The sequence below is a fragment of the Panthera pardus genome, unplaced genomic scaffold (genome assembly GCF_024362965.1).
Source record: "Panthera pardus isolate Hobbes unplaced genomic scaffold, ASM2436296v1 HiC_scaffold_19, whole genome shotgun sequence".
In the NCBI taxonomy this organism is placed as follows: domain Eukaryota; kingdom Metazoa; phylum Chordata; class Mammalia; order Carnivora; family Felidae; genus Panthera; species Panthera pardus.
Window position 1 is genome coordinate 13144055 of NW_026526754.1, and position 23038 is coordinate 13167092.

A 23038-nucleotide genomic window follows, 5' to 3' on the forward strand; every position below is an offset into this window, starting at 1 on the left:
ACAGCAATTGTTGGGCATGGAGCAGTCCAGAGCTGGGCTCTCCAGTTTACTGGCCACTTGCTTTCTGCCTCCTGAAGTGACACAGGGAAAAACAGGGAGACGGGGTAGGGGTGCTTCCCAAAGCTGCCTGTGGAGTTGGTGCTGGAAGTCTCTGATGGCAGCAGGCTGAGCACAGACTCAAGCCCTGTAAGTGGAACTTCCAAGGTCTCTACTGGAAAGGCAACATCCAGAAGACACAGTGACCAAGCAACGGGTCCAACTCTGGGCTCCTCCATCCTTTTACTCCACTTCTCTCTACCTCCACTCCCAGGGGAGAGAGAGGACATCATTTCCCTTTAATCTTCTGTCCAAGCATGGCTACAAACACCTTCTTTGGGTTTCCATTAGCATAGCTGCCATAGGCTGACCTTTCCAAACGACATTACTAAATATAAAAGAAGAACAAAACAAAGCTAAAGATAGAGAATAAAAGCAGCCTGGCTCAAGAAGTGCAGACGACTGGTTTGTTTTTAGGGTTTTCAGAGTACTCCGCCGCAGGAGATACCTATCTCCAGGCCAGCATAACGCTGCATGCCCTTCTGCTAGAGTCTCGGCTTCCTAGCTCTGACCTGCCTTCCTGTGTAAGGCAGCCCTTAGGACCCATACTACCATGGATCTCCTCCAAGAGAGCTAGACTACCTCCTGATCAAGTGCCTGGCCCACCCTCCTCTCTATCCAGGGTTTGCTGGCTCCATCCTTAGGTCCCAGGGGATTAGCACCTACATAACTGTACCCTGTAGGAGTTCTGTCTTATTTTAAGTAAGGCTTGCAGTAGGACCCATCTCTTGACACACTGCTTATGCCCCAGCTTAGCCTACAGCTGCCATTGAAGGGCTGGCGGTCCTCCAACATCTGATCTTGTCGGGAACTGTACAAGTCTCCCTGCCTGGTTCCTTCCTCCCACTGGGCTACAAGAATAGAAACTGATAAGAAGTGGGCCTGGTCAATGGGAGTTTTTTGGGTGGATTAAGGAATAGATTGGGTTTAAAAACAAGAACCAAAAAAACACTGAAGTCATCTATTCTTGATGCAGGAAGTAGATGTGGGCCTGGTCATAAAGCTGCATTTCTAGCCTACAGCACTGCCTCTGTGTCCCGCCTGGCATATGAGTGATGCCCAGGGGCCAGGTCTCCACACTCCATACTGCTGCCTGCCAGCATGTACGATGCTCCCATTTCATACCAAATGTTCAGATGGAGACACAAAAAATCAAAAGAACCACCACCTCACAAGGGAATGTGGGGGCAGGATGGATAGAAAAAGGGAGGTTGTCATCAGTTACAGCCTGCTGTCCTACCTTGCTAAGGTTGGAGCCCTTTAGAGAAATTTGCCCAGTGCAAAGTAGGCTTCCACGCCTGCAGCCCAGGCTGTCACCTTCATGGCCCCAGAGGCTCTGGCAGACATTCCACCTGGGTAGCTTGGCTGGGCCACGGGGACTGAAAACCTAGAGTTCCTACCAGCCCAGTGGAAGAGGTGTGGCACATCCCTGGGGCAGATGACAGAGCCTTGCTCTCACCTGTACCTTCAAGCATGATGTGAGCCCTCACTGAGTGGGCATTCTGCTCCTGGCTTCCAGCCCCTGAGCTGGAAGAGGGGAGAATCCTAGAACAGGTGCTGATGCACTCTCAGAGAGCATTGCTTCCGGACCCACCTGTCCCAGAAGTTCTGTCAGCATTCTTGGGGTCATAGCGTGTTCTCTGCATTGGAGCATTAGGCCAAGCCCATCCCATAATGCCACCCAGTAAGAACTGGTGGCTTCCCTCTGGTTTGCCAAGGGCCTGGAACCCTGGTGGGTTGTGCCCATGTGATGACAGTACATACCTGTTGTGCAGACTTTCTTGCCAGGGGAGCAGTCAGTCACCCTGCTTCCTGGGCCTCTTTTTTGCAGGTCTACAGTACTGGCAGTTGGGTTATGACCTCTTTTCTGGCATTCTCTCCCCTATCCTCCCATCCCAGAGAGGATGTGGGGATAGATGCTAGAGTTTTAAGTGAAGTCCTTCAACTCAGCCTGGGCCACGGCCTAGATGGAGTTTGAACCACAGAGACTGTGGTCTGGAAACTTCTAGAAGAATAGCTTCTTCTTTCTCTGGGTGTGCACTGGCAAGACTTGTATCTGCCCTCGCTCAGCCCCTTCTTCATCATCCCCTTCTGGGGTGTAGTGGCCTGAACCTTCTTGCAGGTGGAGGGATGGGAGACCCCACGCAGAACCCCTTGCCGTGGTCCAGGCTTGGAAAGGGGCAAGAAAGGGCTATGGCAGAAAGCAGGAATGCCAATCCTGTTCCTTTCCCCAAAGTGAGGGAAAAAGTGGCCAGAAAGTGGTCAGGAATTCTGGTTTTGCTCTCCAAGGGCTGGGAGAAAGAGCACTGGTTGGGAGTTAGAGAGGGAAATGCCCTGCCCCTCTCCACCATTTTTCCTGAATTATAGCTCCTTTAGGAGCATTTGCCCTTTGTCCCCAGCCTCTGGAGCTTCCTTCTCAGTCTGCTGGCTCCTGCCTAGGATTATTGTTTCAGGAAGCTGTCTGGGTATGCTGAGTCATGTTTTCAAACTGGCTGATTCCCTGCCACACGGGTGCAGGTGTTGGGGAAGAGAGGGTTGAACGTTACCTGGAGAAACCACGTTCTTCCCTTTCGCTCCCCCTGGGAAGAGGGATGGAGTGCAAAGAGACTCTCTCCTAAACCTTCTCTTAGACCCACTCCCTGCACCCCAGTGTAGAGGGAGTGTGTATGTTTCTGGGAGCCAGTGTTGAGGAGCATTGGATTAATACCTGTTTCTGAGAAGAGCAGGGAGGCTCCCTTTTCTTTTTCTTTTTTTTTTTTTTTTAAGTTTATTTATTTATTTTGAGACAGCACACAGGGGTGGAGGAACAGAGAGAGAGAAGGAATCCCAAGTAGGCTCCTCATTGTCAGCATGGAACCGGATGCGGGTCTCAAACTCATGAACCATGAGATCGTGACCTAAGACAAAATCAAGAGTTGGATGCCTAACCAGCTGAGCCACCCAGGTGCCCCAAGGAAGGCTGTCTTTGGTAAGAGTGAGTTTGATGCAGAGCATGGTCCTTTTCCCCAAGGCGGCTCTAAATTGAAGATTGACTCATCTCTTCCTTCTTGGAGCCCTCAGCTCAGTCCTCCACGGGTGCTCTGGCTGGTGGATATTGCTCTGGTATGCACCTCCAATGGCCTCTGGGATGGACTGTGGAAACACGTCAACAGATCCCACCTCTTTAGAGGGCGAGGCCTACAGTTGGGACTTGGAATGCTAGTCTCTGAGGTCAGCTGCCTCATGGCATTCCCGTGGCAGGGCAGCCCTCCTAGAGTAAGCCTGGCGAGCAAAATCAAGGAGCCATGCGTGGCAGGCAGGCTGGAGAGGTTGAGGGAGCCCTCAAAACAGAGGAACTCCTTTCTCTGCTTTTTGACAGAGCAAGAGCCACAAGGCCATAGAATGAAGGGTTTTGCTAACGGGCAATGATGCAGCTATACAAGGAGGGAGAGGGACTGGGGTCCTTTCCATGTTGTTGGCCACTCCCTGGTGGCAATAATATCTATTGAATGAATGCATCCTCTGCCTTTCTCTTGAGACTCAAAGCATTCCCCAGACATCCAGACAAGTGCAGAAGGAAAAGGAAGCCCTGACAGCTTTTCTGTGGCTCTTCATTATACATCTATGGTATGACTGTGATCTGAACCACAAGCAGTGATGAATGGCCAAGCCACCTGGCACTTTGTTATCTTTAAAGAAAATCAGAGCCGGATTATTGGCACCCTAGTCCCCTGTTCCGTGGGAGGTGATATGGTCAAATTTAATTGTCCCAGGGAGGCAGAGTTGGGCACTAAGATCTAAGCTCCCAGCTTTCCAGACTCCTCTCTGGCTTGCCCTGGGCTACCATTCATTTATCCCACTCCTGCTTCCTCCAAAAGTCCCCAGAGAAACTGATTTATTTTCTAACCTCCTACCTTCAGGGTCTTCTGCCTGTCTCCTGCCTCTCTTAATGTCTGAGGTTTTTCAGGCCTATGGAGAAACTCCTTTAACCGTGTCTTTGGTAGAATCTTGCTGCTGACTGTGGCTAGAGAGCCCATAGACAAGTATGGTTGGGCCTAAGGGAGCTGTTTAGAACCGGCTCAGGGCAGGCCTTGTGTTCCATATGGTATAATGAAGCGGCAGCCGGGGAAGATGTGACAGGCCCCGTGACCTGCATGCTCTGCCACAGGATAGACCTAGCGCTCCTCTCCGCACAGTCTGGGGTAAGGGTCAGCCAGGGCAGACCTGACTATGAGACCTCAGGTCAACATGTCCACCCCACCTCCCTGGAAGCTGCTCCCTGACACTGTGGGGACAAGGGGCAGTGCCTATGGGAAAGGAAGCTCTGTAGCAAGACGCTGGTGGTGCTGACCCAGGGAAGGCTGGAGACAGGGTAGGGTGCTGAGGAATCTGAGCCAGGGCTTTGTAGTGGGGGTTATCCTCTTGATGCTCACCCAGCATCATAGGGCTCCAGCCCAGAAGAGTTGCCCCAAACTGGGACTGACAGAACTGTGGCTCTAAACATATCCAACCCAGGAGCACAGGCTCTGAGCTAGAAGCTTTACTCCTTTCATCCTTACAAAAACCCTTACAGAGATGGATGAGATTCCCATTTGACAGATAAGGACACAGATCAGAAAAGTTAAATGGTTAATTTCTTGTCAGCTATTAACTGACAAGAATGTGAGCAAAGCCAGAATGTGAGTCCAAGTTTTTCCAGGCGCTTTCTTCTTTTGGGAGGCTTCACTGGAAAGGGTCTTTGAGCTGGGGCAAACAGATGGGAGATCTTTGGAGACTTGGCTAGGGAGAACTGCAGCTGGTGGCCTGCAGTGCCTAGGGGAATGACTGAAGAGAGTTCCATTTTAGCAGTCCCGGTATGTCCCTGCTGACAGAAACTTAAGACTTTGGCCGTTTATACATACATCTTTTCCATTGCCTCTGACTTGCTAAATCTAGTTTGAACCTAAGGCCACATGTTTCTTGGTGGTCCACAAGAAGTTGGAGAAAGCTTTTTCACTTCTAGAACTGGAAGAGTGGGGGCAGAATATAATCATCACTTCCATCTGCATACTTATATAATGATTTATAAAATGGTTTCAAAACATTTCTTTACTACCATGACTTCCTCTGATTCTTATAATCCTGGGGTTGTATATGGAGATGATACTCAGCTAGACAAGTATTTTTTTGATGTAGGCCAGTGCTAGGTCCTACAGTGATACAGAAATGATAAATTAAAAGCATGGTCTTTGTACAACTAGAGTTTGTATTTTGAGTGATGGAGATAGACATGTACATGTCTTTCTAGGCTCTTTATACGATCTTAATAAACATGGGCCAGATTTGGTCTGTGGTCCAAACTAGTTCATAACCCCTAGAGGGTAGGGTATAGGGAGAGATGAGGCTTAAGAGGGTGGCCTGGTTTAGGGATCTCTGAATGCTATGCTAAAGAGCCTGATCTTGGCCCTAATGGGCACCCTATCTCATATGTTTTTGAACGCAGGAGGATGATGAGTTTGTTAAGTCTGAAGTGCCGTAAGGACACGCTGAAGAGGCAGTTGAGAATGTAGGTCTAAAACTCAGAGTAGAAGGCAGCAACAGATTTGGAAGGGGGTGGGGGAAAGAAGCAAAAAGGGCTGAGGGCAGAACCTTTGGGATGCATTACAAGCTGAAAGAGACAAGCAAGTGTCTGATTCAAGAAAGTAGATTGCGATGACTACTACTGAGTGTTCACCACTACTAAGTGGTGGACAGCAATCCTCTCTATCTCAGAGAGGAAGAGGGTGGAAGGAGGATTGCTTTCATCGGATTGTTCGAGAATCTTGGCCTGACAATGAGAAAGAATGAAATATGGCCTTTTGTAGCAACGTGGATGGAACTGGAGCGTGTTATGCTAAGTGAAATAAGTCATACAGAGAAAGACAGATACAATATGTTTTCACTCTTATGTGGACCCTGAGAAACTTAACGGAAGACCATGGGGGAGGGGAAGGAAAAAAAAAAGGTTAGAGAGGGAGAGAGCCAAAACATAAGAGACTCTTAAAAACTGAGAATAAACTGAGGGTTGATGGGGGGTGGGAGGGAGGGAAGAGTGGGTGATGGGCATTGAGGAGGGCACCTGTTGGGATGAGCATTGGGTGTTGTATGGAAACCAATTTGACAATAAATTTCATATTAAAAAAAAAAAAAAAAAGAATCTGGGCCTGAAAGGAAAAAAGTGGCTTGCTGCCTGGTGACAGCCTGGACTAGAATTTGGCTCCTGAATCCACTGCTGCTGCTCTTCTTCTTCTTCTTCTTCTTCTTCTTCTTCTTCTTCTTAAGTTTGTTTATGCACTTATTTATTTAGTTTATTATTTTGTTGTTTATTTAAGTAATCTCTACATCCAACATGGGGCTTGAACTCATGACCCCAAGATCAAGAGTCACCTGTTTTTTTTCTTTTTTTCTTTTTTCTTTATTTAAGAGAGAGAAAGTGGGGGTGGGGGTGGGGATTGGGGAGGGGCAGAGAGAGAGGGAGACACAGAATCCAAGGCAGGCTCCAGGCTCTGAGCTGTCAACACAGAGCCCGACGTGGGACTTGAACCCACAAACCGTGAGATCATGACCTGAGCTGAAGTCGGCCACTCAACCGACTGAGCCACCCAGGCTCCCCTTTCTTTTTTTTATATATTAGAGTTTCTTCTGTCTTTTTTTTTTAAGTCTATTTATTTCGAGAGAGGGAGTGCACAAGAGTAGGGGAGAGGCATAGAGAGAGAGGGAGAGAGAGAATCCAAAGCAGGCTCCATGCTGTCAGCACGGAGCCCAACACAGGGCTTGATCCCACAAACAGATCATGACCTGAGCCGAAATCAGGAGTTGGAGGCTCAACCTACTGAGCCACCCAGGCATCCCAAGAGTCGCCTGCTCTTTTGACTGAGCCAGCCAGGTGCCCCAATCCACTACTCTCCTGATATAATTGAAACAAAAACCTGGGCCTACTGTAGGCAGGCTGGGGACTCAAAAGAGTCAGATGGGCCTTTCATCAATGGTGTCCTTGTGGCCAATGTGCATTTTTCTCTGGCCAGATAAAAGACGGTGAAAGTCACGTGGTATGGAAGAGGGGCTGATGGCTTGGGTGGCCTTCTCCTGTGAAGGCCTAGTCAGACCACATCTGAAAAATCCTGTTTGCATGTCTGCACACCCCATCCCTACCCTCAGGGTGGACTGTACTGAAAATGGGGCAGGGATGGGAGAACAGTTTTAATCGGGACTCTTGATCAGCTTACCTCAGGCTCTCTCAGTCTGCTTCCTTCAGAGTTCTGGCTGGAGTTCTGTGAATCTTGTTAGAGATGGTTTGATATGCCTTCCCAGGAGACTGGTATTGGCAGGGATCCTCAGTTACTTGGTACAGATGGTTTAATCCAACTCATCCAAGTCAAGATGGCACTATAAATTTATATCTAAACACATAGCAGTAATATACAAAAAGATAAAATTCTAAAAACATAGTCATACACTCCCCCTCCTTCCCCCCACACAAAACCACAAACATCCCTGTAATGAGAAATGGGGCAGGAACACAAAGAGGAGACCAGGGCTGAAGCTGTAGACCTGCTGGTCTTTGAGTCTGGAAGCAGGCAGGAGCAGCTGGAAATCTGGGGTAACAGAGCTATAAAGTTCTCCACATGAAGCATAGAATTAGAGTTTGTACACTGCTTGAACTCAGGGGCTGGAAAAGTAGGTAAAAAAAAGTTTCCAACCCTGCTCTGGGGCTACGACTTATAAAGATGCTTGCCTAGGGAGAAAGAACCTCACATCCTGGACCTAAGCTGAGTGAGTGCCATAAGAGTTGATCCTAGAGCCAGAGGACCTGGGGAGACAAAGGTGAAAACCTCTAGACAGGGAGGCAAAAGTAAAGTATAACAGATAAGATGAATTTATACACTAAAGTTTAGAAACATATGGGGCAACTAATGAGAAAAAAGGAACCAATACAAATAAAAAAAAATTTACCTCAGAAGAAATGAAAATAACAGAGTAATTAGAGAATGTCTTTAGAGGCGCCTGGGTGGCTCAGTGGGTTAAGTGTGGACTCTTTTTTAAGAAACATTTTTTTAAACATTTATTCATTTTTGAGAGACAGAGCGCAAGCAGAGGTGGGGCACAGAGAGAGGGAGATATAGAATCCAAAGCAGGCTCCAGGCTCTGAACTATCAGCACAGAGCCCAATGTGGGGCTCAAACCTTGAGATCATGACCTGAGCCAAAGTCGGATGCTTAACCGACTGAGCCATCCAGGCACCCCCAATTGCGAACTCTTGATTTCAGCTTAGGTCATGATCTCACAGTCTGTGAGATCGAGCGCTGCATTGGGCTCTGTGCTGACAGTGTGGAGCCTGTTTAGGATTCTCTCTCCCCACCCCTCTCTGTCCCTCCCCTGCTCACATTCTATCTCCCTCCCTCCCTTCCTCTCTCTCTCTCTCTCTCTCTCTTTCTCCCTCTCTCTCTCTCTCTCTCTCTCTCTCTCTCCAAATAAATAAATAAATAAACTTAAAAAAAAAGAGACCCTCAAAGAGATAAGGAAACGTTAAATCCATTAAAATAAAGGAAGCTACAAAAGGAAAAAGAAACAGGAAGATGTCAGTATGAAAAGTACTAAAAATTCTAGCAGTGAAAAATAGTGTCATTTGAATTTGAAACAATAGATAGAACTCTAGCCTGGACACAGAATTCATGAATTGGAAGATAATATCGAGGACTCCATCTAGAACACAACGTAGATGTGGAGGACAGATTGACAGGCTTGGCATGTACCTAATAGGAATTCCAGATATGGGTCAAGAAAACGGCAAGGAATTAATATTTGAAGAGAAAATGGCTGAAAATTCCAGGACTGAAGAGACAGCATGAGTACCAAACAATAAATAGATATCTAGGCATAATATAGTGAAACAGCAGGCAAAAATAAAGAGAAAATGTTAAAAACTACCTGAGCAAACAAGAATTCAAAGGAATGACAATTAGGCTAATGTACACCACATCAACTTAGACACCAGAAGATGATAGAGGGGTATCTTAGGGAAGCTACAACTCTCCACCCCACTATCATTCAAGAACGAGGTAAAATTAAAGGTATTTCTGAACATGCTAAGGCAGTTTTATCACCTACAGGCCTTTGCTAAAAGATCTACTAAAGGTATACTTCATCAAGAAGAAAAGTAAACCTGGGAAAAGGAGCAGGTTGTTAGCACCATCATGGGGCACAGAAATTGACACATAATGTTGATAAATTTAACTATAGGACAGTATATCATGATGCTTTCTGCTACAAGTAAAAGAATAACCCACAGTGACTTAAACTCTAAAAAAATACTTAATTTGCTTATGATGAGAAATATGGAGATAGGAAATTCCAGGGTTGGGGCAGTAGTCCAGTATTGACATGAAGGACCCTAGATCATTCCATTTTTCTGCTCTGCCATCCTCAGGGTGAAAGATCTCTCTCCTCATGGTTTTGAGATGGCTGCTGCAGCTCCATGCATTGTGTCATTACCCTGTAGCATCCCAAGCAGGAAGGCAAGGAGATGCTAGCTAAGAGGAAGTTTTGAATGTGCCTCTTTGTTAGGAAAGAGAACCTTTCCAAGAAAGCCCCTGCAGACATCTCCTTATGTCTCATTGGCCCGGGCTGATCCATCCTTAGACCAATTCCAGATAAAAGGGAACAGACTTACTGTGCTTGGCCTTGACTAGGCTTGCCTCATCTCCTGGGACTGGCTCCTTTGTTGCCTGAACAAAATCAGGACTCTGTTGGCAAGAAAAAAGGGGAGTAGCTGCTGGTAGGCAACCAGCAGTGCCTGCCACAGATGACGAAACACACAAAAATCCAGTGTCTAATTTGTTTTTTAATTAAAAAAAAAAGTTAAAATTGTTGACCACATTGTCAGGGAAGAATAAGGTATAATGAAGTAGGGAATTTCATTGTTAAATCACACCAAGTTGTTGCCTTGTTCAAGGGGATAGCGTGGCTAAAAACTTGCAGACTTCATTTTTTAAAAAATGTATATATGCTAACAATTTAACCACTAAAAAAAGAGAAATATAATTTTTAAGACAGGAGGAAAAAGAATGGGGGTATCAGGGAGAACAAAGCATGCCAATCCAACAGAAGTCAGGAAAAGAAAAAAGAACTAAAGAAATCGTAAAGAGAAAACACAAAGTAAGGTAATAACAGAAGTCCAAATACATAAATATAATGGATTACATTCATGTTTCCAAAAAAAAAAAAAAAACTCTATCATATTGGGTAAAAAGCAATAAGTGGAAAAAAAAAAAAGCAATAAGTGGTCTGGAGCTTGGAGACGCCTATCAGTGAGACTCAGGGCCTTATCAGGAAAGGCTTTTAGCCTTTGTCACCAGGTGGTTCTGTTCTTTAAATGACTTTCTGTTCCTTGCCTCATCTTTTCCTCTCTTCCCAACTGTTTATGTCTGGCCTTGTCTGCTCAGCTCTTGAGATAATGTTGTTTTTCTAGACTTTTCTTTCTTCCCTAGTATGGATATGTATAGTGAATTCCTGGACCTTTCCCTGATGAAAACAAACCACGCTGGGACCCCATGAGTGTGGAGCAGAGCTGGGCCAGAGTGGAGCACATCGTGGTGCTCCCTCTGCCCCACCCACTCCCACACCTCAGAGCCCAGCAGTCCTCCCCCAAGAGCCTGCCTCTTAAGGGGCAACATTGGTCCTCTCATAGTGAAGACTGGTGGTTTATTTTTTAGGACCTAATTTAAAGTTAGCGAGAGTGATGGCTGTGGATTTGAGGAAATTTGTTCGCTCATGAGCTCTGGTTTCCTGACTGCTAACTCTGAGCAGCAGCAGCAGCAGCACCAGCAGCAGCAGCAGCACCAGCACCAGCAGAGCTGAGCCCGACTGGATGTCAAGTCAAGGAAGGGAGGCGCTCAAGAGACAGAGGCTGCCCGAGGGTATATAACTGGGGTGCAAGGAGGGCCTGAGTCACTAGGATAACTGTGATGGGCCTGTGCCAGAGGCTGGTGCTAGGATATTGCAATGAGATGGCTTCACTTAGCTGAACACGCGAAGGTGAAGCCACCAGTTCTCAGGCACTTCAAGGGCATGCCTCACTGGGTTTGAGACTATCAGGTCTCTTCCTCAAAACAATGACTGCCCCCGCCCCCCTTTGCCCCAGGCACCTTCTGCCAGGGTAGGCAGGGAGGCAGGGAGTTTGCTGGGTTGCTAGGTTGGCCGGGATCTGGGGCACGGGGAACCTTTCAATTGTTGTACCCCAGTTAGTGGGAAGAGCCTCTCTGGTAGCCAGTGGGTGCTTGTGACAGGAGCACTGGCCTTGGAGCCATCAGGCCTGGTTGGCATTAAAACTCCGTCACTTACTGTCTGGATGACCTCGTTCAGTTAGTCTTGAGACTTCTGTGAATACTAAATGAGAGGCTATGCCCCCAAATGCTCAGAAACTCATATAGCATCATGCAGTGTGAGTAATCTGTGGTTTGATGCCTTCATATTAAGACTCTGGAACACGTCCTCAGGCTGTGTGACAGTGGGTGGAAAGAGGGTACTTTGTCAGCGTCTTGCTGGGTTTTTTTTCCTTCTCCCCATTCCTTCCAGATTCAAGCCCCCCCCCCCCCCCCCCCCATCCTCCAAGCCTTATTTTGACATTTCTTTTCTCTGCCTGCCAAGAAGATTGTGTTCAGCTGCGCTGGTCTGAGGCTGTGCTATCCTGTGCTTCATTAGGTTAATTCGATGGCTTGTCTTCTGGGAACTGACCAGAGGAGAAGTTCTAAAACCACCCTAGCCTCCAAAAGCCAATCCTCTCTGTTCTCCTTTTGGAGCAGCCTTTGCTGCTCAATCCCATACACCTCCTTTTCCTCTCCTCTACCTGTAAACTAAAGGCCCCCTTTAGCTTGTATTGGTTGCTCAAGCGTGCATCCCTTGATTGATAGAAGGTGTAGGGGAGGGAGACCATCCATTCTTCAAGGCCCATGCTGCCCCTGATGTTCTGGATTCCGGTCACCAGTTCCTCAATTCATTCTCAGCATCCTAAGCTCGGTCAGCCATTTAGGGGACATTTATTGTTCAGCAGTCTTACCAAATATGCTAATTTGTGACCGCAAACCAGGCAGCATTGCTCTGCCACCTACTAAATTTCTCATGTGACTTCCCTTCTCTCTTAGAAGCCTGTTTCACATCTGGTCTCTGTAAATCTCCAACCCCAACAATGAAGAGACCCTCATTTTCCTACTGCCGAATCCCTCCCTGTGTCTGTGCCCTGACTCTGCTTTGCTTCCTCTTTCTTAGGCAGACCCTCTCCGTGTAGGTCCAGCTCCCACCCCTTCTTACTATCAAGGATTTGGCTTCTCCACTGTATTCTTTTTCCTGCAGCATTAACTTTTTCCTCTACCAGCATACAAATATTCTGCAGTATCTCTCAACTTAACCCCCATTCCACTTCATTCCATTCTTAATTTCTTTTTTTTTTTTCTGGCAACACCTTTATTGAGTTATAATTCACATACCATACAGTTCACTCATTTTGAGGGTACAATTCAGTGGGTTTTAGTCTACTTACATGGTTATGCATCCATCACCACAAACAATTTTAGAACATTTCATCACCTAGAAGGCAACCCCATACCCATTAGCAGTCACTCCCCAACTCCCCCTAGGCAACTACTGCTTTATGGATTTGCCTATTCTGGAAATTTCATATCATGTGTATACACACATGCTCTCTCTCTCTCTCTCTCTCTCTCTCTCTCTGTCTTTAAAGAATGAAGATAGGGGTGTCTGACTTCAGCTCAGGTCATGTTCTCACAGTTGATGGTTTGAACCCCGCGCGGGTCAGGCTCTGTGCTGACAGCCCAGAGCCTGGAGCTTGCTTCTGATTCTGTGTCTCCCACTCTCTGGTCCTCCCCCGCTCATGCTCTGTATCACTCTCTCTCAAAAATAAATAAACGTTAAAAAAATTAAAAAAAAAAAAAAAAGAATGAAAATAGGAGCACCTGGATGGCTCAGTCAGTTAAGCATCTGACTCGTAATTTCAGCTCAGGTCATGATCTCATGGTTCATGAGATCGAGCCCCACATCAGGCTCTGCACTGAGCATGGAGGTTGATTGGGATTCTCTCTCTCCCTCTCTGTTCCTCCGCTGCTTGCTCACTCGTGTGCACTTTCTCTCTTGCTGTCTCTCTCAAAATAAATTTTAAAAAAAGAATGAAAATAAAAAAGACTGTTTCCACCACCTAAGTTAAGGAGTAATACATTACCCAATACTTCTGAAGCCTCTGTAAGCCCCTCCTTGATCTTACCTACCTTCCTGTCCCTTCAGAGGAATTTCCCGAATTTTACATTATTTCTTTGATTTTCTCTATTGTTTTATCTTCTATACATAGAGAGAGGCATATGCTTAGCTTTGCATACTTTTGAACTTTTTATGAACTCCGACTACTGGCATTCATCCATGACTTACTTTTCTTGCTCAACATAGTCATTTTTTGGTCATATTCGTCTCTATTGATGTCTGAAACTAGAGTTCAATCATTTTTTCTATATGACATGAATGTACCACAAATTACCCTTTTTATTCTGAGGGACATTTGGGTTGTTTGCATTTTTCGGTTATTACCAAGTGGTGTCTTCAACATCCTTGTATGTCTTTTGGTGCACATGTCCATATGTACCTGGTAGTAGAAATACTAGAGTTGATTACACACCTGCCAGGAGGCCTAAAATTTTAAAGATAGAAAATTTCAAGAACATGGAACAAATGGGACTCTCATATACCACTGGTGGAAATGTAAAATGCTACAGCCACTTTGAAACACTGTTTGATAATTTCTAGTAAAGTTTAGCATACACCTTCCCTATGACCCAGTAATTCCACTCCCAGGTATTTACCCAAGAGAAATAAGAGTAAGTGTCTACAAAAAGACGTATACAAGAAGTTCAGGGCAGCTGTATTCATAACAACCCAAAATTGGAAGCAACTCAGATTTCCAAACATGGAAAAGAACAGACTACAGATACGTACAGTATGGACGAACCTCCAGAACACTCCACTGAGCAAACGAAGCCAGACATACAAGAACACATAATAGGTGTTTCTATGAATTTCAAGAGCAATTAAATGTAACATATGGTGACAGAAATCAGAAAAGTGGTGGACTGCAGGATATTGATGGGAAAGGAGCACAAGGGAGCTTTCTGGGGTGATAGAAATTGCTCTCTGTTTTCTAATGGGTGGCTACACAGATGTGCACATAGGTAAAAATTCATCAAGCTTTACATTGAAAGACCACTGCATTTTATTGGATATGAATTAAACCCCAGTGGAAAAAATAGATTGTCCCAAGTGGGAGTGAGATTTGGGAGGGGGGGGGAATGAAACAGTATATTTAACCTGTTGTCAGGCTTCACCTTAAGCTTTAAATCTGCTTAAAATGACAAGCAGGCTAAATTCCCTGGATTTGTTATTCAGTGATTCTAAATATTTAGCCTTTCAATGAGAAAGCATTCATTCCCACCCATACCTCAGGAAGATTTATCTCTGAAGATACTCACACAAAGGAAGTCATAAAATAAATTAGCCCAGGACAACTGAGGAAAATTTCTACTCTTGCATTCTGTTCCCACACCATGTTTTTTTGTGAGAAAGATGGTTTTTAATTTCTCTTTTAAAAAACACAAAACACCACTGGGATATTCTTATGTCTGTCTTTATTAGGTAGTACCACATTATCTTCCAAAGCATTGTACCAACTTATTGTCCTAATAGTGATGTGTGAGTGTTCTTAATACTCCACATCCTCTGCCAATTCTTGGTACTGTTAGTTTTTTTTTTTAATTTCCCCACAAAAATCCTGGAAGACAGTGCAAGCAATAATGTCTGTGACATTGGCCATAGCAACATTTTTCTAGATATGTCTCCTGAGGCAAGAGAAATAAAAGCAAAAATAAATTATTGGGACTACATCAAAATAAAAAGCTGCCCAATGAAGGAAGCAATCAACAAAACTAAAAGGGTTAGTATCCAAAATATATAAAGAACTTATTATACAAATCAACACCCAAAAAACAGATAATCCAATTAAAAAATGGTCAGGGGCACCTAGGTGGCTCAGTTGGTTAAGCTTCCGACTTCAACTCAGGTCATGATCTCACAATTGGTGGGTTTGGGCCCTACATCAGGCTCTGTGCTGACAGCTCAGAGCCTGGAACCTGCTTCAGCTTCTGTGTCTCCCTATCTCTGCCCCTCCCCTGCATGTGCTCTGTCTCTCTCTGTCTCTCAAAAATAAGTAAACATTAAAAAATTTTTTTTTTAGTTGGCAGAATACATAACAGACATTTCTCCAAAGAACACATACAGATGGTCAGCAGACACATGAAAAGCTGCTCAACATCACTTATCATCAGGAAAGTACAAATCAAAACTACAATGAGATATCACCTCACACCTGTCAGAATGGCTAAAGTCAACAACACAAGAAACAAGTGTTGGCAAGGATGTGGAGAAAAAGGAACACTCATGTACTGTTGGTAGGAATGTAAACTGGTGCAGCCACTGTGGAAAACAGTATAGAGGTTCCTCAGAAAGTTAAAAATAGAACTGGGTTGCCTGAGTGGCTGAGCCAGTTAAAGGTTCCACTCTTGATCTCAGCTCAGGTCTTGAGGTCGGTCGTGAGTTCAAGTTCTACATTGGGCTCTGTGCTGCACAGGAAGCCTACTTAAAATAAATAAATAAATGAGTAAATAAATAAATACACATTCATATATACATATATACGTGTGTGTGTGTGTGTGTGTGTGTGTGTGTGTGTGTGTGTGTATGTATATCTAGTACTACCCTATGATCCAGCAATTGCACTACTGGGTATTTACCCAAAAAATACAAAAACACTGATTCAAAGGGATACATGCACCCCTTTGTTTATTGCAGCATTATTTACAATAGCCAAATTATGAAAGCAGCCCATGTCCATCAATAGATGAATGGATAAAAGTGAAATAATTCAGTGAGAGAAAGACAAATGCCATATGATCTCACTCATAAGTGGAATTTAAGAAACAAAACAAATGAGCAAATGGAAAAAAAAGCGAGAGACAAACCAAGAAACAGACTCTTAACTATAGAGAATAAACTGGTTACCAGAGGGGGGTGCTGAAATAGATTTTTTTTTAATTCCTCCAAGAGCCCATTTTAAAATGTAAATCAGCTCATGATTTACAAACCCTGCCATCAGATTCATAATAAATCCTAATCCCTTCAAAGCCCTCTGTGGTCACCCTCAGCCTTCTGTGCCTTCGTCTCTGACACCCTCACCACCCCCGCCTGCTTCATGGACCCATTTGTTCTATGTTTATCAGGTCAGTCTTGCTTCCTCCTCATTCTCTTTGCATTCTTTGTTCTCTCTCCTGGCTCCCTGTAATTTCCCTTTGTATTTGCCACTAGACCAGAAGCTCTGTGAGGACAGGATGGGTGTGTCCTGTCCCGCATTGTCCCCATGCCCAGTACTAGCCCTTTAAGTATCTGCTGAATGAACAAACAAGTCCCCAGCAGCCAGGTGGGTCCGGAAGAATGGTCTACTTCCCTTTTGGGTACCAGAGCACGTGCCTTCCCTCCAACTTTGTTCTCTTGATGTGTGTGTGCCTGGGCTTCACGGGAAAGATCAGAGCAGCTGTGAGGGAAGAAATCAGAATTAGGCAATGAGCACCTGAAGGGCACGCGGAGTCCACTGGAGGAAACAAGATGCATGAAAGTACTTCTCAAGGGTCAGCACTGGGTGACTTCTGGGGCTTGGGGTGCATGTTGAGGGGCCTCTGATGTTTCTTAGTTCCAGGTAGCAACAATTCCTCCCTGTGTCTCTGCCCTCGACACATGTTGAGCTGCTCAAGCTCCCAGGAACAGCCTGGCCATGGGGTTTGCAAAGCAAGGGCTTTTGCTGGTTACCCCACTTCTCTGCCTTTCCCCAACACATTGATGAAACCAGGACTTTTCTTCTCCCCCACAAGGTAGCTGGTTACCTCAGATGCCCCCTTTGTTGAGCTGGAATCCCAAGGAGTTACTTCTCCAATAGGGGAGACATTTCCTTTGGAGCCTCCTGTGCCAACTTCTGCCCAGCCCCGACCTTCAATGGCCACCATGGGCTGCCCACCAGAAACCAGGTCTCCCTGGAGAGGCTTCTTGGAAAGTCACCGCCTCCCTTAGCCACTTGCTTTGTGGTTGGCTCTCGCTGGGTCACAGGATGTTAGGAGCAGGACCCTGTAAAACCAAATGCTTTTCTTCAGATGTTGGGCATAGAAAGGGGCAAAGAGGGAATTGAAAGAGACAATGACCTGGCTTCCTATTTACAGACAATCAGCCAAAGGCTATGCCTGGAATCTCGCCTTCCAAACAGGTGCAGTAAAAAAACATCAGAAGCAAAGCACCTTGGAACCCGTGCTGTTGGGCCCCCTGGGAATTAGAGCCAGTCACCCTGGGTGAGACATGTTGGGGAAGCTTTGCTTTAGGCCCTAGAAACCACCTCTGTGTCTGCTTGTCACTCGTCCCGGAACCCCTTGGTAGTTGGAAGAAGTCACAGGCCTCTTTCTGTGCCCTGGCCAGTCACAGGCTTTGGAATCAGATAGACCTGGACACAGATATCACCTCCACTCACAAGAGTGTGACCTTAGGCAAATTCCTTTACTTCTGTGATCACTGTTTCCTCACCCAGAACGGTGTCTTCCTTATTGGAATGTGCTAGTTCCATTCCCCGATGGCTTTGTGGTTTGGCTCGGCTCCAGAAATTTGAGCTGCCATGAGTGGAGAGGGCAGCTAAGGTCCTTGAACACAGTCTGAGAGGCCTTCTCTGAAGCTGCTGGCAGCAGCCAGAGGACCCTGGAAGGGCTGGCTGGAGCTGGAGCTTTCAGCAAAGGGCTGTGGTGCCCAGGGGCCAGGTCAGAACTGGGGCTAACTGGATTTGGAGAAGAGCTGGTGGGGACAGGCAGGCAGCCAGATTTAAGTGATCCCTATGGCATGGAGCCAGGGCCCAGGGCCTCCACTCTCAAACTTGTCCCTGACTTTTGCCTAGCCTCCCTTGCACATGGCATGGATCCAAATTCCTTTCCTTAGGGCCCCTCCCTAAACTGCTAGCCTCTTCTTCCTGCTATTGCCCACCAGGGCAGCCTAAGGCCTCAGATTGCCCATGTCCCCAGGGACCCTGGCATTCACTTCATCCAAACATACAGATGAAGGTAACTGTCTAGATGACTGTGTGGTTGGGGCTCTGAGCCCAACACCCCTGCATCCTGACACCAGAGCTGGAAGGATTGTTAATAGTTCACTGAGCTAACCCAGGAATGCTTCATCTAGAGCCCACACCGGGGAGAGGAGAGGGCAAATCCCAGGGCAGAGGCCCAGCCCTCCCCCATGGACCCCTCTCTTGCCCAGAAGGGTTTCTCACAACTCCTCAGACGGTAGAGAGCACCAGGGTGGGGAGCCATACCTGCAGGCAAGTCTCCTGTGATCTTTTCTCTGGGCCATTTTCTCTTCAGTTTCACCTGGAATTAACCTCACACAGCTGGACTAGGAACTTTCTGAACCTGGTTCTTCCAGTGACTCGCCATGGACTCCAGGGAAATCACTTTATGTCCTTGTTTACTTTCTGGCTAATAAGTGAGGAGAGTAGGCTAATCTCTTCCTCTGCAGCCCTTGAGAGCTATCTGTGGGTGGTGAGAGGAGAGAGCCCTTTCTTTTGTTCACCCTTTGGTTAAGTGGGCGTCTCCTCTCCTGCTAACTTGTCCCCTCTGGGACTTGAGGGTGGGGCCGGGAAAGAGAGAGAGAGAGAGTGAGTGTGTGTGTGTGTGCATGCACGCGTGCGTGTGCGAGTGCAATTTATCTGCACATTACTTTTCCTCTCTGCAATTTCAGGGTCATGCTGCGGCAGCTTGGCGCCTGACGAGAGCGAGGGGGAACCTGCCAGGGGATTACTGCTAGCTAGAGCTAACAGCAGGACAGCAGGCCTCAGGGGAGTGGGGATGGGCAGAGCAGCCTGTGAGGCTGGGCCAGCAGCACCAAGGAGGCCTGGGCCCTGGCAGGGAGTTCGGCACACGCTCAGCTGACCCAGACGGCATTCACAGCAGATCCCCACTGAGCAGCAGCTGTCCCCAGGCCCTGGAGGACCTCTCAGCAGGAGCAGGAGCTCCGTGAGCCCCTCTTCGACCACAGTTGGGGCTGTGACCATTGGGAGAAGGGAGCAGCGCCTTGAATGGAAAGCGGAAGGGCAGAACCTAATGCAAGGAGGATTTTGGTCTCTGCAGGAGAGTTTTCTGACACCCACAGAGCTTCCTGGGTTTCTTCTCTCAAGACTGGGGCATCGTTCCCTCCCCTGGTGAAGGGTTTGGCCCAGGAGGGCCAGTTGAGGCGGGGACAACTCTTGGATGGAATCCAGACCACTTGAAGCTCATGTGCTCTCTGCTGTGATTGAGGTTCAAAGGCTTCCCCACTGCAGGGGACGAGGGGCCGCCTCTGTGTCTGCTCATGAACCACAAGGACTCCGAATGCTCCAGACTGGACCGTTTCGAGCCACCAAAGAGGGGGGCCCCCGGAGCTGGCAGCCAGCAACCCCAAGGGACTAGAGGGCTGGGATGGACTGACCTGCCCCTCACCAGGGCAGTGGGAGAATCAGAGCCTCTGTGGCCCAGCTAGTGACAGAGAGACCTGATGAAGCCATAAGCAGGGGCCCGAGTGGCCCAGGGACAGGGGAGCCACTCCTGCCTACGTGCTTTCTCCTTGCCTAGAGGGAGGGTGTGGTGAGGGACCCCTGCCTCTGTCCCCTCCTCAGCACGTGCCCCTATGCCCTTTGCACGTGGTGCCAGAAGAGGCAGGCTACGCTGTGGCTGGCCCATCAGTGGGCTGGGAAAGGAGTGGCCACGGTGACACCCCACTGCCCACCAGGTTGGTGGTCTGGCCCCCCAGGGCGCCAAACCATGAAGTGCTCCCTGCGGGTGTGGTTCCTCTCTGTGGCCTTCCTGCTGGTGTTCATCATGTCACTGCTCTTCACCTACTCCCACCACAGCATGGCCACCTTGCCCTACCTGGACTCGGGGACCCTGGGTGGGACCCACCGGGTGAAGCTGGTGCCTGGCTATGCTGGCCTGCAGCGCCTCAGCAAGGAGGGGCTCCCCGGCAAGAGCTGTGCCTGCCGCCGCTGCATGGGTGACACTGGAGCCTCTGACTGGTTCGATAGCCACTTCAACAGCAACATTTCCCCTGTGTGGACCCGAGAGAATATGGATCTGTCTCCAGATGTCCAGAGGTGGTGGATGGTGAGAGCTACAGCCCCTCCTGCCTCCCCTTTGCTGCCCCCTCGGTCCCCCGGTTTGGGAGTCACTCTTCAAGCCCCTCTTGGATTTGGGCATTCTGCCTTCTGGCCCCCAGAGCCTTGACAAAGTATTCGGTCCATTTGACCAGAGCCATCTGGTAGGGTCACAGATTCTGAAAGGCAGAGTGAGCTTTGGCCTGGAAGGAGAGAGAACCACTTTTTAGTGCCTGTAGGGGCTGAGCAGACACCAGAAATGCCTACTAGGCCAGGGAGGTAACACAGGAGATACAGGCCCCAAGGAGGAAGATGCTGAGAGGTAAGCACCATGGCGGGGAGAATGTCTGCCCTTTATAAAGGAGGCAACCCCTCTCAGCTGTAGCAAACTTGTGCTGTGCAGGGATGTGACCCATCACTGCTGGATCTTCTGACCCCTTAAGAGAACTTGGAAGTCCACAGTTTTTTGCTAAATATCCTAATTTGTAAATGTTGGCTCACAAGAATTTTAAACACCGTGAGGGCCACTCACTTAGTTTTCTACAATTGCTGGAAGAGGCTTTCTTCTGGGCCAGGATAAGAAAACATTGTCAGTTTCTTTGGGAGATAAGGGAGGTGAGGGGCAGGGGATGAGAGGACAGGTATGCCCGAGGCTCCCTGCTTTTCTGGATCCTGTCACCTTTCTGCTCCTTTTAACTCCCTTTACCTCATCCTTGTCATCTCTGGAATGTCACTCCCTAGGCTCTTCCTGGGCCATCTGATTGCCATACTGTGTCAGGTGGAGCAGTGTCAGTGCTTAGCCCAAGGGCCCTCAGGCCACCTTCATTCCCCGCTGGGGGACTGGGGAGTCAGCTCCTGGTTTCCCCAGCTGGAAAATGGGGAAGATGACGACTCCCCACTCTTTCTCACATTCAGGGAGACAGTGAGGAGGAGCTCCTGTGATCAGGCTTATCAGAACAACTCACAGATCCTGCTTCCTGGCTCAGACTGTCCAAGTCCCTAAGAATGGGGAGGTCTACAGAGCAAGGATCACCAGGAGCCCCAGGGGCCATTCCTGTGGCAGCCTGGAGCACTCGAAGGGTTCCGCCTGTTAATCATAGTCACAGCCCTCATTTTGTGAGGAAAATCAAGGTTCAGATAGTGCATAGAGCTTGCCTGAGGTGGTGGCCACCTAGGACCAGAGCAGGATCCTGGGCAGAAGTAGACCCATGGGTAGGCCAGGTTTCCTTCCCTTAGGGATGGAACTCGGGGCTGTTTAAGCACCAAGCATGTTCTTCAGCCAAGACACAGAAGCCATTTCTTTCGGGCTCCCCAAAGTCACTCCCTTTTGCTGTGAACTTAGAAATTCTTATCTCAAGCTTAGCTTCCTGTCCACACTCAGTTCGTATTCTTGTTCTCAAGAGCCTTTCCTGTGCTCCTGTGCTAAGAGAAGAGGCAGAGAAGCAGGCCTACTCCATTCCCTTCATTTATTCTGTCCCCTGAGCAGCTCCTGCTCAGCCACACTCCCCATATTATGGTTCAGACCACAGAGCGTTTTAAAGCCCTAGTTTCTACCCTACTGATTTGTGGTCTGTGACCCAAGTCCAGTCTGCTCAATATTTTCTTTTAGTTTATTTTTATTTATTTTTGAGAGAGAGAGAGAGAGAGCAAGCTGGGGAGGGGCAGAGAGAGAGGGAGACAGAATCACAAGCATGCTCCGCGCTGTCAGTGCAGAGCCCGATTCAGGGCTCAAACTCACAAACCGTGAGATCATCATCTGAGCCAAAATCAAGAGTTGGATGCTTAATCGACTGAGCCACTCAGGTGCCCCTGCTCAATATTTCTAAAATATTTGCATTAGTGGGACGCCTGGGTGGCTCACTTGGTTAAGTGCCCGATTCCAGCTTAGGTCATGATCTCACAGCTCGTGAGTTCGAGCCCTGTGTCAGGCTCTGTACTGACAGCTCGGAGCCTGGAGCCTGCTTCGCATTCTGTGTCTTCCTCTCTCTCTACCACTCCCCTGCTTGGACTCTGTGTGTGTGTGTTTCTCTCGCTCTCTCTCAAAAAATAATAAACATTAAAAAAAAAAAAAAAACTTTAAAATATTTGCATTAGTTAACATTTAGGAATTGGGATATTTCACGTGAAATCCATATTTTCAGCTTCTCTTGAAAAACTGGAAAATTTGGTGCTTTTGAGCTCACGATACAACACACCAGCAGTCAGCTCACTCCTTTTTGATGGGGCCTCCTGTTTGCCATAGGCCCCATCTGCCACTTTACTCCTGCGCAGTTACTTGCCTGGCGTGTTGGCATTTGAGGGCTGCCCCAGCTTCATTTCATGGTCTTCCACGGTTACTGGTGGTTGGAAGCACAGGGAACCAGTTTCATTCCAGCCATTCTGACTTTGAAAGAATTCCTGTACCTCTCTGCCTGCTCTTCTCCTCTCCCCTAGGGCTCAGGGGATGACTCCAGTTTATCCCTGTGGATATTGCGTCAAGATGGAGCTTTCCTAACCCTGAGTCCTCAGGCTCAGTCCCAGAGGCGCCCTCTGTAGGCGGGTTGGGAATGAGCCCTTGAAGCTCAGCAGGGTTTTCCACATTAACTGCTCCTCAAAATGACTCTTCCTGTCACTCATAGCTTCCCTGAGAGGACAGCAGAGCAGGGGCCTCTGCAGCCATGACGAGCCCAGGAAGTTTCTCTGCTCTGC

At 47.6% G+C, this 23038-nt stretch overlaps 1 protein-coding gene and 1 long non-coding RNA gene across 3 annotated transcripts in view; one reads left to right on the plus strand and one right to left on the minus strand.

Annotated features, from left to right (window-relative positions):
* ST3GAL2 (ST3 beta-galactoside alpha-2,3-sialyltransferase 2) overlaps positions 1–23038 on the plus strand; it is a 48286-nt gene that overhangs the window by 12939 nt on the left and 12309 nt on the right. For both annotated transcript variants that reach the window (XM_053906663.1, XM_019455314.2), the window contains one exon: positions 18964–20360. In XM_053906663.1, coding sequence (XP_053762638.1) covers positions 20022–20360 — 339 coding nt within the window. In that variant the 5' untranslated portion in view covers positions 18964–20021. The remainder of the gene's footprint in view (positions 1–18963; positions 20361–23038) is intronic.
* Positions 14846–18919, minus strand: LOC128778180 (uncharacterized). The gene is made up of 3 exons (XR_008423561.1): positions 18539–18919; positions 17079–17316; positions 14846–16732 (listed from the first exon to the last, which is right to left on the minus strand). It is a non-coding gene; the product is annotated as an uncharacterized LOC128778180 (long non-coding RNA).